Source organism: Octopus sinensis, linkage group LG11, assembly GCF_006345805.1.
Source record: "Octopus sinensis linkage group LG11, ASM634580v1, whole genome shotgun sequence".
Taxonomy (NCBI): Eukaryota; Metazoa; Mollusca; class Cephalopoda; order Octopoda; family Octopodidae; genus Octopus; species Octopus sinensis.
In genome coordinates this window covers 43,274,402-43,290,524 of record NC_043007.1, presented here as the reverse complement: position 1 = coordinate 43,290,524, position 16,123 = coordinate 43,274,402, and the positions used below count along the sequence as shown (strand labels likewise).

At 33.4% G+C, this 16,123-nt stretch overlaps 1 protein-coding gene across 7 annotated transcripts in view; it reads left to right on the top strand.

Annotated features, from left to right (window-relative positions):
• The first annotated feature begins 1,753 nt into the window (after positions 1–1,753).
• The window catches only part of LOC115216961 (protocadherin-like wing polarity protein stan), a 314,183-nt gene continuing 299,813 nt past the window's right edge, over positions 1,754–16,123 (top strand). For 3 of the 7 annotated variants that reach the window (XM_036507436.1, XM_036507435.1, XM_036507437.1), the window contains exon 1: positions 1,755–6,214. In XM_036507436.1, coding sequence (XP_036363329.1) covers positions 2,548–6,214 — 3,667 coding nt within the window. In that variant the 5' untranslated portion in view covers positions 1,755–2,547. Of the gene's footprint in view, positions 6,215–16,123 lie in introns of all 7 variants that reach the window. The other 4 variants (XR_005001272.1, XM_029786432.2, XM_029786431.2 and 1 more) reach the window with 2 other exon arrangements.

Sequence of the window (16,123 nt, the reverse complement as noted above, 5' to 3'; positions counted from 1 at the left end):
ATATATATAGCCTTTTAATTACATTAACCTCTTCAAAAGTCATTCCCACTTTATTCATTGCAAAAATAAGGGCCTTATTAAACACAATTTCATTAATAGAAGAATAGTAATTATCTATATCTATTTGAATAAATTTGTATCGATTTTTTTCTTTAAACCAATTTAAAGTATTATTATTACTAAACCATAATTTTAAGTAATTAAGTTTATTTAATTTATTAATATATTTATCTAAAATAAGTTTACTCAATTTACCAAGGTCAGATTTACATGGACAAATTAATCTAACTTTAGGGTCTGAATAAAAATTATCTTTATGGTCTTTCAGAGTAATTCTAGGGTGCATAGGTACATAAAGTTCAGTTTTATTATCCAACTTATAGTTTATCATGACTAATTTAGAGGCCTTATTAATATTATAAAGTATACTATCTGGAACAATTTTATATTTTTTAATTATCTCTTTCTCTAAAAGGTTATCATATAATTTAACATCCAATTTATATAGATTCCTAGTTTTATCTGATTGTACAATAATACCAACCATATTTCTCATTTCTTTAATTCTAATTGCTAAATTTCTTAAATATTCATTATTTCTGTTTGGGTATTTATGAAATTTAATGTTTTTCACCGCCTTCTAAATATTATCTTCTAGTATATAAGAAAAATTATTATATTATTTATTTCTAAAAAAATATTGTTTAAATATTTCTGATTATTTATTAAAATATTATAATTAACCTGAAGATTGACTGTAACCATAATTCGAATTATTAATTGAATTTAAATTATTGTTATTCGAATTGGTTACGGGCATGAAACGATCGTAGTGTTTTTACTCTTTATCTTATTTTAAACTTTTAATACTTTTTGATAGTTATATAATTAAAAAAAATAATAATAATAAAATATATATATATATTTAAAATTTATAAGTTTAAATTATTAATTTAAATAATTTTAAAAATTTTAACTTTAATTTAAATATTTTAATTTGGAATTTTATATTTTATGTTTTATATTTTTTATATATTTTTTAATTAATTTTATTTCTATGTATTGGCTTATGATTTTCATTGTTTGATTTGCCTAATAGTGGTTTTATCTCTAATTTAATATAATATATATTTATACTATAAAATTAGATTTAATCCTAATCTAATTTTTCCCTGTAAGTTTGGATTTACTCCCTAATATTATTATTATATATAAATATATATGTATATATATATATATATGTATATATATATATATATATATATATATATATATATATATATATATATATATATGTGTGTGTGTGTGTGTGTGTGTGTGTGTGTGTATGTATATGTTTATTTATATATATATGGGCACCTGTATATATTATATGAAAAGGTAAGACCTCGTCACAAAAATGAAAAACAAAAATGTGTAGTAAATGAATATGAAAAAAAATTGCGCCGACGAACGGGAGAGTGGGGAGAGGACTCGGAAAATTTACATCGTGAATTTTCCGAGTCTTCTCCCCCACCCCCGTGCGCATTTTTTTTTTCATATTCATTTACTACACATTATTTTACACTTATTACACTATTTTTATTTTCATTTTTCTGACCGGGTTCTAAACTAGAGATTAACCAGAAAAACATTGAAATGGAAAAGAAAATGGGGAGTAGTGCGAGACACCTATCATATTGTGGAAAAGAGAGAGAGACAGAGTTTGTGTGTGTGTGTAAATGCATAGAGGTAACACGAGAGGGAGTATAAACTTAAAGAGAAAGAGAAAACTAAATAGGATGAGGGAGAGAAATAGAGAGAGAGAGAGAGAGAAAGCGAAACGTGAGTGAGAGATTAGTCGCAGCGATCTGCAGCCGAACTGATCGCATCGTAAAACAATTCTTCCGATGATATAGATAACGTGGAAGCATTAAGAAAAAACAACAAACTATTACTACTAAATCAGCAATCAACAGCTTCATCAACAACTACACAGGATTTACTACTACTGCAACAATAATATTTCAGTCGACTGGGTGTTGTTTGAAGCCATGAGATTTTACCTAGCAAACGTTACACATTTATGTAAACTCCTTACCTAGCGAACGTTTACATAAAACTCCCTAACACATTTGTTCATGGTGTCCTCTTGTCTTCTTCCAATATATCAACCTCTGTTGATTGTGACTGGATAGTAACTAACCAAGATGACTAGTATGGATTAACATCAATTTCTTTATTACAGAATCATCGATAATATTACATCGATTACGCAGGGAAGGAAGAAACTAGTGATCAGTTTTTTTTACCCCTCTGTTATTTACTTTTTACCTGGGTAGTATACCTACTTTACAGCGGTAAGTGGCTACTGTTTTTTTTTCTCTCTCTCTTGTCTCCTCGCTCTCCTTCTTTTCTATATGATCGGAAAGGATTTTAGGCATTATTTTGAAAAGGAATACACATTAAATACTCAAACATCCTTGACACGACTTAGAAAGGAGAAGAAAAGGCTTGAAAGAGAGAATAGAAAAGAAGAAATTCGATGTTAACTACATAATATTAACAATGGTCATGAGTTGTGCGTGTCTGTCGCATTTTCGTGCTTGTGTGTTTTTTGTCGTTGTCATGTCCATGTTTGCTGTCAGCGGACTAGTTACTGCTGAGTTTGTTGCTGATTCGCCCTATACACTCAATATCTGCCAAAACATCGCGGACAGTTCTATGAACATTGCCAGTCCAACGAAAACTTACAGGATACCTAATCCCAATGGACTTCTAATCTTTAACGCTAGTCTCGGACCTCACTGGTACTATGAAATCGATCCAACTCGCCACAGTTATGAAGTCTTTGACTATTTTTCATTGGACTCTAGCACTGGTCATTTATACATCAAAAGCCCCTTTAATTGGTCAACATTTTCCCATGTTATTAAACCAACTGGTCATTTGAATTTGTATATAACAGCGCACACACACACCCTGCATAATCATCGGATGCCCAGTCATACTGTCATGCCGCTATCAGTGTATGCCTATGGTCCTGATTGTCATCAAAACCACAGGCGAAAAAGTATGCCTCATAATGTTTTGCTACAGAACTATCAATTAATTGTAATTAATAGTTACAAAGATAGTTATCCTATCATTTCAAAGGGAGAGCCTCTGGCTTGCTTGCTCAAATTTTTGTCCGAATCCATACACGATAAACTTTGCAATGTAATAATACATAACAGCAAAGACTATACTGTAAGTAGCAAATATTGCATTAGAGCTAGAAATGAAATGCATCCGTTTGACGGTATTTTAACTATTTATGGTGATATACAATTTGGTTGTGATGAACAAGAAAAGAAGACCTCTTTTAAAATTCTTCACAACACACATAAGTTCTTAGAACACTCCTTAGAGGAAAAAACGCGAAGTCGTCGTCGCAGACGAGCGTACCGGAATCGTGCTCCACGTTTTCCTCAGGTGTATTATACTAAACGTGTTCAAGAAGACGAATCCGCTGGTGTTATTGTTGGGTTCATTACGGCAACAGACCCAGATAAAGAAGACGCAGGAATAATAACCTATACCCTGATTGCTACCCAGGATAAACGTAGCCAGTCTATGTTTGCGATCGACCCTACATCTGGCAAAGTTACCACTGTGACAAAACTTGACCGCGAACTAATTCCTAAACATTATTTCACTGTTATTGCAACAGATAATGGTGTCCCACCTCAAAGTAGTTCTGTGTCATTAATTATTACAGTAACTGATGCCAATGATAATGTTCCTGTTTTTGAAAAAAAAGTCTATGTAGAAAGTGTTTCAGAAAGCATTGATATTGATTCTGTCATTTTATCTGTCCGTGCTACAGACAGAGATATAGGAGACAATGCAAAAATCAAGTATTCAATTTTAAACCCCGAGGAACCTAATGATGCATTTGCTATTGGTCCATACAATGGTATTATTACTACTCGTAAGTATCTTGATCGGGAAGTAGTTAGTTTTTATCGACTAATAATCCAAGCAACTGATCAGGCTCCTGTGTCAGAAAGGAAAACTTCAACAGCAACAGTTGAAATCACTATAATTGATGACAACGATAATTATCCTCAGTTCAGTCAACGATCATATTCAACAGAAATTCCTGAAGATATTGATGTTAGCTCCAACCCCATAATCGTAAATATTTCAGCTATAGATAAAGACAAAGACAAAAATGCAGAAATATCATACACTATTTCAGGTGGTAACAGTCGGAATGTTTTTCGTATTAACCATGCTACTGGAGAACTTATTCTGCAAAAATCATTAGACTTTGAAGATACTAAACAATACTCTCTCAAGATCCGTGCTCAAGATGGTGGATCTCCACCCAAAACAAACAGTACAACAGTAAATATTCGTGTTACAGATATTAATGACAATGATCCTGAATTTTTTAATAATTACTTAGAACCTGTTACTGAAAATATTCCTGCAAATACCAGTATTCGACAAATTCAGGCATTTGATCGGGATTCTGGTTTGAATGCTGAATTAGTTTACAGAATTGTGCAAAGACCAGCCTACTTACCTTTGACTATAAATCCTAAAACTGGATGGATTCGAACTACTGCAGTATTGGATAGAGAGAATTCTACATCATATACATTTAGTGTTGAAGCTAAAGATTCCGGAAAACCACCCCGATCAGCTGTTACAAAAGTAGAACTTGTCATTCGAGATGTTAATGATAATGCCCCGATTTTTAACCCTAAAGTTTACAATGTCAGTGTATCTGAAGAAGCTAAACATGGACATCAAGTTGTGGCTGTTACAGCCACTGACAAAGACGAAGGAACAAATGCTGAACTAAACTACCGCATTACTAAGGGCAATACTGATGATGCCTTTCGTATTATTTCAACTGATGGAACCATTTTGGTGGCCAAAACTCTTAACTATCGTGAACACAGTCGGTATACTTTGACAGTTACAGCATCAGACCTTCTTGGAAATAAAGATGTTGCTGAAGTGTTTATTCAGATTATTGATACAAACAGATTCCAACCGAAATTTCAGAACACACCTTATCGTATAAGTGTTTCAGAAGATGTACCTGTTGGAAAAACTATCTTTAATGTTTTTGCACTTGATCAAGATGTTGGAGAAAATGCACGAATAACTTACAGCATCGATCCTACTGATGTTTTTGCAGTTGTTGCAAATACTGGAGATGTCTACACCCACAAAAAGCTTGACCGAGAGAAGCAAGCTGGTTATACAGTCAGTGTTACAGCCAGTGATCAAGGAAAGCCATCTAAAATGGACACCACAGATTTAGTTATTACTATTGAGGATGTAAATGACAACAAACCAGAATTTCAAGAAATACGCTACTCAGGTTATGTTTTGGAAAGTGCTGAAATTGGAACACGAGTACTTGAAATTTCAGCCAGAGACAGAGATGCTGGGCGTAATGGTCAAATTTACTATACATTTGAAAATGGCAATGATGGCAATGGTGATTTTCTCATTGATACTACTCAGGGTGCAATTCGAATTAATAAGAAACTTGATCGAGAACGTGTGTCCAAGTATGAACTAGTTGCCTATGCTGTTGATAGAGGAGCTAATCCAACTTCCTCATCAGTTGTAATAGATATTGATGTAGAAGACGTTAATGATAATAAACCACAATTTGAAGCCGCTGAAATCCGAGTGGAAATTGTTGAAAATAGCCCTATAGGATCAACTGTTGCAAAACTTATGGCCCATGATCCTGATGTTGGAGAAAATGCAGAGATTCAGTACATGCTTTTGAATGAGTATGATCGTGATGATTTTGAGCTACGTGGACGCCCTGGATCAGCTGCTATAATTTTATCTAATGTTGATCTTGATTATGAATCAAGCAAAAAGTTTTATAAGCTACGCCTTCGTGCCATCTCTGAAAATCTTTTTTCTGATACTACTATTATTATTGCTGTTACGGATATTAATGATAACAAACCCCAGCTACAAGATTTCACTATCATCATCAACAACCTTTTGAATTATTTTCCAACTGGTATTATTGGGAGAATTCCTGCATATGATCCAGATGAAATTAACCGTGACACTTTGACCTATACATTTGTGTCAGGTAATGAAGGAAATCTTTTAGATCTAAATCCTTCAACTGGAGAAATTACCTTGGATTCAAGACTTAACTCTGATGTCTCTCGCAATGGAACATTAGAAGTTTCAGTTTCAGGTAAGTTTTGAATAATTTCAATTTTGGTTAATTTTCAGTTCAGACAACTTTGCAAATCTTGGTGCAAAATGCAGAATACTTTTGGTTGTAAGTAGAAATGACTATTTGAAAAGAGTTGATGTATTAAAACAGCAGAGCAGATGAATTTCCTGGGTTATGAGCCTCATCTTTCAGGTTTTTGTATTTTATACTGTTTTCATTGAGCTAATATTCAATCCTCATCTGGTGCCTTATTCCTAAATATTATATACACTGACCTATAATGAGTTTGTAGTTTTATTTCTGAAGCACGGTTTCCAATGTTCTTGAATATTTTGCTATACTACATACATTTTAGAAGAAACCACCTGAAAAACTATCAGAGATTGTACTAGCTTAAGTAAAGTGTAAATACATGCAAACATGGCAGATAAAATGAATTGTGCCAGAAAAATTTATATTATTACATTTACTCATTATCTGAGAAACATTGAGAAGAACTAAAGTAGTGTATTCCAGTTTGCAATGTTTTTTTAATATTGGAACTCCTGAGTCCATATACCTTCCTTTTCATATTTCAACTGTCTTTGAAAAGTTTGTTTGTATTACTAGTTGACCCAAATCTACTAAAGTCAGTGTACCTTAGTTAAAAAAACAACAACGAAAAACAAACTATGATTGATTGATTCTAGTTTCAGCTCATGAGCTGTGGCCATACTGTTGCAGTTTATTTCTAAAAGACACATTTCCTAAAAGAAGAAAGGAAAGAAACCCCCTCTCCTATGAACTTAATTTTCTTTATGTACCTGACATAGTGTGTACAGGATAGACAGATACATTCACCTGTTAGAATATAGAATGATGGGGTTCCATTTGCCTTATAAAGGGTAGTATAATGAATTCATAATATTCTATCTTGTTAATGTTGACCATTCTAAACTCAACTGAGCTAAGGCTGTATATCTAATCAAGATATATTGACTGCTCTACAACTAAATCAAGTGTTAACATTGACATTAACTGTGCATTGTAATTTAAAGTCTTCATATGTCTGTTTGTCTCAGTCTGTGTCTCTGCATGTGGCTGTGTGCTAATAATAATAATAATAATAATATAATAATAATAATCGTCATCGTCGTCATCATCATCATCAACATCCATTTTCCAATAAAAAAAAAACAAAAGAATAATGAAATTAGGAATTACATTAAAATATGTGTTCAAGATTTGTGTGTGTGTGTGTGTGTGTGCATATGCATATAGATGTATGGATATATGTATATTATATGTATATACAAAAAGACGAAACTGCAGTATAAGATGAACCGAGTTTGTAAACGTTTTTAATTTTCATTTCACTATATATATATATATATGTATACATATATATGTATGTATATATATGTATATGTGTGTGAATATGTGTATATATATAGGTGTGTGTGTGTATTATATATATATATAATATATATATATACTCTTTTACTTGTTTCAGTCATTTGACTGTGGCCATACTGGAGCACCGCCTTTTGTCGAGCAAATCGACCCCAGGACTTATTCTTTGTAAGCCTAGTACTTATTCCGTCGATCTCTTTTGCCGGGGACGTAAACACACCAGCATCAGTTGTCAAGCGATGATGGGGGACAAACACAGACGCACAAACATATAAACACACACATACATACTTATATATATATATATATATATACATACATATACATATATACGACATGCTTCTTTCAGTTTCCGTCTACCAAATCCACTCAAGGCTTTGTTTGGCCCAAGGCTATAGTAGAAGACACTTGCTCTCACACACACACACACACACAAATATATAGTGGGTGCCGCTGATATACGAAGTTCCCAGTCTTATTGTTAAAGGCATGAAACTGAATATTAGTATTTTTGGTCGATAACTGATGATGGTCCTTCTGTGTCTGTCCTACATGTACGTTTTTGTAGTATTTAGTACATTTTTCATTTATTGAGTAACTGAACAGCACGCATCCCAACTTTTGTTAACAATAAGTTTTTGAAATACACACACATGTATTCTCTTATATATTATCTCAATATTGAGTAAGAATTTATAGATATATTTTATAATACAGCATATACTCTATATGAATGCTACTGTATTATAACTATATTGAAGTCAAATATCATTATAAGGCTTCAGATTGACTCTATTATTTGAATGGTATTATATTTTCACTATTCCAGAAGGATGGAAGGCAATGTTGCCCCTCATGTGGTTTTGAACATAAGCCAAAGGGATATAACTAAATACCCCTAAAATTTTGTTCAATGCTTTCCAAATTCTGCTGATTCACTGCTATAAAATAATTTATATGTAATATATAATTCATACAGGGTTGGTGAGCTGGCAGAATTGTTAGCACGCTGGGTGAAATGCTTAGCGGTATTTCGGCTTGCCGTTACATTCTGAGTTCAAATTCTACCTAAGTCGACTTTGCCTTTCATCCTTTCGGGGCCGATTAAATAAGTACTAGTTACGCACTGGAGTTGAATGTAATCGATTTAATCCCTTTGTCTGTCCTTCTTTGTCCCCTCTATGTTTATCCCCCTGTGGGCAATCAAGAAATAAATATACAATTTATATATATATATATATATATATATACAAAATGAGAAAATGGAGAAATATATCTAAATCAATCATCAACTATCAGATAATACCGAATCAATACTTTATTAAACCACTACACAATAGCAATGATATTATACATTATATATATATATGTATGTGTGTATGTATGTGTGTATGTGTGTGTGTGTGTGTGTGTGCGTGCGTGCATGCATGTGATGTGTATGTATATATATGTAATGTAAATATCTATTACATATATATATATAAATGTATAATACACACACACACTCACACACACACGCACACACACACACACACATACAAAATGTATATATATATGTGCGTATACATATGAATTCTTTCACTATGAGGAAATGTATATATCACATGGACTCATTTTTAGATAGACAAGTGCATATGCATGTACATTAAAGTTGAGAGAGAATGAAAGAAATAACACAAAATGTAATGATAAACCATACAATTGAGAAAATAGCAGCATGATAAATATCATATTCAGTACTTGGAAGGTCTTCTAAATTAAACAGATGACACTGTAGTTATGTTCTACAAATATCTATAAAACTGTCTAACATGTTGATAAAATTATATGAGCAAAAAGCCCATTCAATCAGAAGAAACGCAATGTCTACTGTAGTGTGTTTGTAATGTCTTCAAATGATACTTAAAATTGTATGTTGCATGTTGGTTGATATAACACAGGCGGACATAACCATACAAATGCATGCATGCAGGTGCATATATTCACAAATACACATATAGGCACATTCTCATAACCACACAAACACACACGCACAAACATATATACACATATATATGTTTATAATATATGTATATTCTTTTACTTGTTTCAGTCATTTGACTGCGGCCATGTTGGAGCACTGCTTTAAATCGAACAAATTGATCCCAGGGCTTATTCTTTGTAAACCTAGTACTTATTCTATCAGTCTCTTTTGCTGATGAGTATCTATCCATTTATGTTTATGGATGAGTATATATCCATTTATGTTTATGTATGTATGTATGTACCTATGTGTGTGTGTGTGGCTGTGAGGTAAGAAGTTTTCTTCCCAACCACATGGTTCCAAGTTCAGTCTCACTGCATGGCACCCTTGGCAAATGTCTTCTACTATAGCCCTCGGCTGACCAAAGCCGTGTGAGTGGACTTGGTAGATGGAAACTGAAAGAAGTCCATATGTGTGTGTTTTTATGTATGTGGTTATCTACCACCACCGCTTGATAATTGATGTTGGTGTGTTTACATCACTGTAACTTAGTGGTTCAGCAAAAGCGACTAATAAAATAACTATCAGGCTTTACAAAAAAATAATAAGTACTGGGGTCGATTCATTTGACCAAAATTCTTCACGGCAGTTCTGTTGCATGACTGCAGTCTAATAACTGAAACAAGTAAAAGATGAAAGATATATATATATATATATATATATCACCGTGATCACCGTGACCGACCAGGCTATCAGATGTTGCTACACATCGCTGGTCACAATGCGCTTAGCTTTGTTTTAGCCTTCAAATGAGGCCACCCTGCTGGCTAAGCGAGCAGGCCAACAGAAGAAAGAGTGAGAGAAAGTTGTGGCGAAAGAGTACAGCAGGGATTGCCACCACCTCTTGCCGGAGCCTCATGGAGCTTTAGGTGTTTTCGCTCAATAAACGCTCACAACGCTCGGTCTGAGAATCGAAACCGCGATCTTACAACCGCGTATATTTGATATTTAGCCAACACATGAGACTCTCGGACCTTGAGTCACTCCGTTACTTCTGCTAAATATTAATAAAAATATACATATACTCATATTTTGAGTTCTATTTTTCCTGTTTGCACCAACATACCTATAAAGATATATATATATATATATATATATATATATATATATATATATATATATATATATATCCTCATCACCGCTACTATCATCAACAGCAATGCCTATACAATCACTGCTATTACTAACTCATCAATTCTTTATGACCAAAGACAACAACCTTACAAACAAGATAAGAAACTCCATCTAAAATGAAAAATTTCTTGAGATTTTATGGTGTCCTAGTGTACTTTAAAAGTTGAATGAAATGTCTTTGGTCTTAGGTCAATGAAAATTGACTTGAAACTAAATAGCAACAATAATACCATTAGCAAGAGTTATATGACCACTATCACCATCAGCAACACTGAAAACAACCAACACTGTTGCTGCTATCAAGTCACTCACTTTTGAATGACTAACTAGAATCAACAATTATAGTGTCAGCATTATAGCAATGTCTGTAGCTACATATGATCTGTATCAAACAACTGTGTGTGTGTGTGTGTGTGCATGCGTGTGTGCATGTATGTGTGTCTCTGCATGAGTGCCTGTGTGTGTGTGAGAGAGAGAGAGTAGAGCTTGGATTTCTTACGGCTCAAGTCTGAGATGCAAAGGGTGAAGTGCCCATGAATTTGGTAACCTTACAACTAACTTTATTCATGTAATATTTCCCCTCACCTCACTCAATTTGTAATGGCTAATTTCCTCCTAATTTCCTTTCTTATATCCATAAGAATAAGATAAGTTTTTATTCTCAAACTGTTTTCTTTATAAAAAACAGTTCTTTTCTGGCACTATATTTTTTTACTATACATTTGTTGTGGATAAGCATTGTTTGCTATGTTGTGAGATTTACTTACAATTCAAGGTGTCTGGGAAGAAGCCATCAAGTGGAACTGAAGTTTGTAGTTTAAAAAGAATTACACAGGATATAAAATTTGGTGTTTTGAAAATGCTTGGTGTTGGAGAGAAAAAACAGTCATATTATGAAAACTAATGTTTTCACAATGTCAACAGGTGGAACAATATAGAGCATAAATTAAGTCAAGTGCTCAAAAAGGTACTCAGGTAACTGCTCAGACCTAATTCTTTCATAGATCTAATATGATGCTTAAAGCTCAATAGCTCTTGATTATATTTAAATAAGTATGTGCAAGTGCATGTACACAATTTAAAATAATTTACTGTGACAAGAAAATTTGTAAAACTATATCCTTTGAAAAATCCAATTTAAATTGTAATGGTTGATATTTTAAGATGTTTACAGTGTCAATTTGATTATAGATACATTATAATTACCTGTGCGCATGTGCGTGTGCGTGCACACACACACACACACACACACACACACTTGCGCACACACGTGCACACACACACACACACACACAGTTAAATAATGTTAAAAAAAATACACAATAGTTTAGGAAAAGTTATCGCCATACACAAACATTCGCACACAAACACATGTATATACTGTAGTAGATCATCATCATCGTTTAACGTCTGTTTTCCATGCTAGCATGGGTTGGATGGTTTGACCAGGGTCTTGGAAGCCAGGAGGCTGCACCAGGCTCCAATCTTGATCTGGCAGTGTTTCTACAGCTGGATGCCCTTCCTAACGCCAACCACTCCGTGAATGTTGTGGGTGCTTTTTACATGCCACTGGCACAGGTCCAGGGGAAGCTGGCAACGACAACAATTGGTTGGTGCTTTTTACGTGCCACTTGTATATAAATACATATTTGTGCGAAAATCTATGCGTATATGTTTTTTATTATATCTTGAATATATTTACTTTTGATAGTAAGTTACACAAGCATGCACATGCATACACACATACATTCTATATTTGACACTGTTCTATATATTTCATGTTATTCATGGTTGAGAAAGAACAATTCCTTGCTTCAGATTCACACATACATTAATAAAATCCTCAGACATAAAAATAAGTTAGATACTACAATAGACTGAAAATTTGCCAATAAAGATAATTATCATAAAGTTCATTTCATACCTCCTTATTTTAAAGTGATTTCTTTGTGACAAGAAAATTTCTAAAGTAATGTTCTTTCTTGAAAGCAATTTATTCAATTTGTAATGGCTAATTTCCTCCTATGATGGCCACTGTGCTGTTTAGCTCTAGATCAGCCCTGACTGTAAGATCTTTAACCAGTAGTCAAAGATCTTACAGTTGATAATTCTATCTTATTTCAAGACACAGTGTATCAGTAACACATTATCCAGTGTGTCTTTTGTCTAAGATGGTGATGTATGGTTTGAGAGAGAGAGAGAGTTGACTGTGATTTCTAGCAACTTAGCCAACCATGTAGGTGCTTACTTGATAGGCGCAGACATAGACATATAGTTGAGTTCTATCTTTTTACTCCAGAAAGGTAAAACTTTTGATAAATAAAAACTGTATGAATAGAAAATGTGTACTAGATTGACTTAAGTATAGAGGTCAACTGAGCAAAATTCTTGAAGGCTTGTTGTTTTGGTATGACTACAGTCTAATGATTGAACTAAACTTATGTAAGCTAAGTTCAGTTTAGTACAAATTTCATTCTGTTTGACAAAATTTTGCTACAAATAAGTTACAGATAAATTTACTGTAAAATTATTCTCCACTTAAATTGCTTCAAACATCAATATCCAGATAAATCTTTGTTCACAGGAATTAATAAGTTAATATTTATAGTATGGTATATTGTCTATTTTTTACTTAAACTTCCAACTATTTATCTATATGTTTATATAACACACATTCATGCGTAGGTAGTGACAAATAGGAACAACATGATAGAATAATATAATAATTTATTTCAGCTGGATCAGTTAACTGTGACACTGGATTTTCTCCGGGTGAGCTATTTATCCTCAGAAATCAACAGAACTAATTAATATCATGTTGAGGGATTCAACAAAATTACAAATGATCAAGGAGAGAATGAAGATTTTTGATGTTTTACTATGTATTCCATCTGTGTATGAGATTATCTGTCTGTCTTTGTCTATCATCCATACATACATATACCTACTCTCATAGACACATTCACTCTTGTATGCACGCACGTGCGTGCGCACACACACACACAATTTATATTTAATAGAGACCTTGGGTATGTTAATTCACAAGATTTGTTGATTCCTGAGGAGAAGGAAACAAGTTATGACATTCATGTCTTCAATGTATTGCTACGACTTCTGCTATGAATGCAAATTGATTTGCTGACTTTACTAGTAGCTAGCCTTGATAATTTTTTTTTTCTTACTATTTGAGCTCATGGTCTGTTGTGATGATCCAGTTTTAAGAAAATAGAGATTAAGTGTACACTCTACAAAATAGTCATCCTCCTTTGTTATGGCTACTTCAGATTATGGGATTTCATACTTTTAGAAATTGTAAAATATGAGTACTAATTTGGAGTTATTGTCTGTAATTTTGCTCTTTTGGAAAGTGGAGTAAATTTTAAGAATTTAAAATCTACACTTCCATTTAGCCAAAAGGCTGCTTCTTGGCCTTTTAAATAAGATCAAAGTAGTTAACAAATTGAAAAAATACAATTACATATAACACACACACACACACACACATGTCTGTATGCAAATGTTTACATATGTGTTATTATAAACACCTATGAAGTGTGAGGTGGAATTTTGACTGAATATTTGTTTATATATATTTTCTTGGATTTTAATGAGTGTCTGCCTGCCTACCTGCCTGTCTGTCCATCCATCTCCCTCTCACTCTCTGTTTCTCTCTCTCTCTCTCTCTGTCTTCCTTCACCAGCACCCATTATCATCAACACCAATACAACTGTTTTCATCATCAAAACCAGTACAATCACTACCATTACCAGCCCACCAAATCCTTAATGATCAACAACAGTAACAATGCTATGAACAGGATAAACAACTCCATCTAAAATATAAGACAACAACAGAAATAATGTGGTACTCCAGTGTTTTTAAAGTTGAATGAAATGTCTTTGATCTTAGCTCAATAAAGATTGACTTGAAACTAAATATCAGTACAATTAACGAAAACAGTATGACCACTGCTACCTCCAACAATATGCCCACTATCACCAACATGAAAACCAATACAATGAACACCACCTCTACTACCACCCAGCAACTTTTGAATAACCAGTTGCCAACACCAATAATAGTATCAGCATGGTAGCAATGTCTGTAGCTTCATATGTTGTATGTCAGTACAGCTGGGTGTGCATGTGTTTGTGAGAGAGAGTAGAGTGTAGGGCTTTTATGGCTTAAATCATAGGTGCAAGGAGCAAAGTGCTCATGAATCTAGTAACCCTTCAACTGACTATAATCATACAGTACTTCCTCCCACCTTAATCCTTCGCTCTTTCATCTTGTTTCCATTGAAATAAGACAACTTTTTGCACTCACAAAACAGTTCTTTTCAGGTGTTTTATATTTTACTACAAATATGTTGTGCATAAGTGTTGATCGCTGCTGGTGTTGGATTTACTTACAATTCAAGGTGTCTAGAAAGAAGCCATCAAGTGGAAGGAACTATAAAAAAGTTTACTGTGAATATCGAACTTGATGTTTTAACAAGGTTGATGCAGGAGAATAAAAAAAAAACCCAGTTACATTGCGAAAGTATTAAAACTTGCAGTGTCCATTTTGGGAACATTATGTGATAGTAGGGAGAAAATTAAGTCAAGTACTCAAGAAGTTACTACATTTACTGTTTGAACCTTATTTTCCCATAGATTTAATATAATGCTTAAAATGGGACAGCTCTGAGGTGAATGGATCAAAGATCTGACTCAACTTATTGTGCCAATAAACATGATTGTAATTAAAAAAAAGGCAAAAGTTTCTTCAAAGGTTTCCAGAGAAAGGAATGTGAAACTTTTAACAAAAGACCTTTTCTAGCTAGTAAAAGCTGGTTTGAAAGGTTTAAGATGTGCTTGAATTTTTACAGCGTAAAATTAACTGGTTGAGCTGCCAGTGCTGGTACAAAGGCTGCTACTAATTATCCTGAGCAGCTGAAAAGAAAAAAAAAAATTATTGCTCGAAGGAGTTACAATGTTGATGAAACTGCACTTTTCTAGAAACTCATACTTGCAAGTACATTTATTTCTTGAGAAGAAAAATCAATAATAGGATTTCATGCCTTGAAATGCTTCTTTTAGGAGGAAATGCTACTGGTGATATGAAATTAAGGCCCTTATTTGTGCATCACTTTCAAGAGTTATGCAATGTTTACTGCCTCTAATTTGGCATTTAAATAAGAAGGCTGTTTCGAAAAGTAGTTTGTAAACATTTTATATCCTGCTGTAGAAAGGTACAATACTACACATAATACTTCCAACATGCTCATTTTAGGTAATGCACTAAGTCACCCATTGATCATAAATGGGCTTTCTGATAATGTGAGAGTAGAATATATCCCTCAAAATACTTTTTACTGCAGCCAATGATAGTCCTTA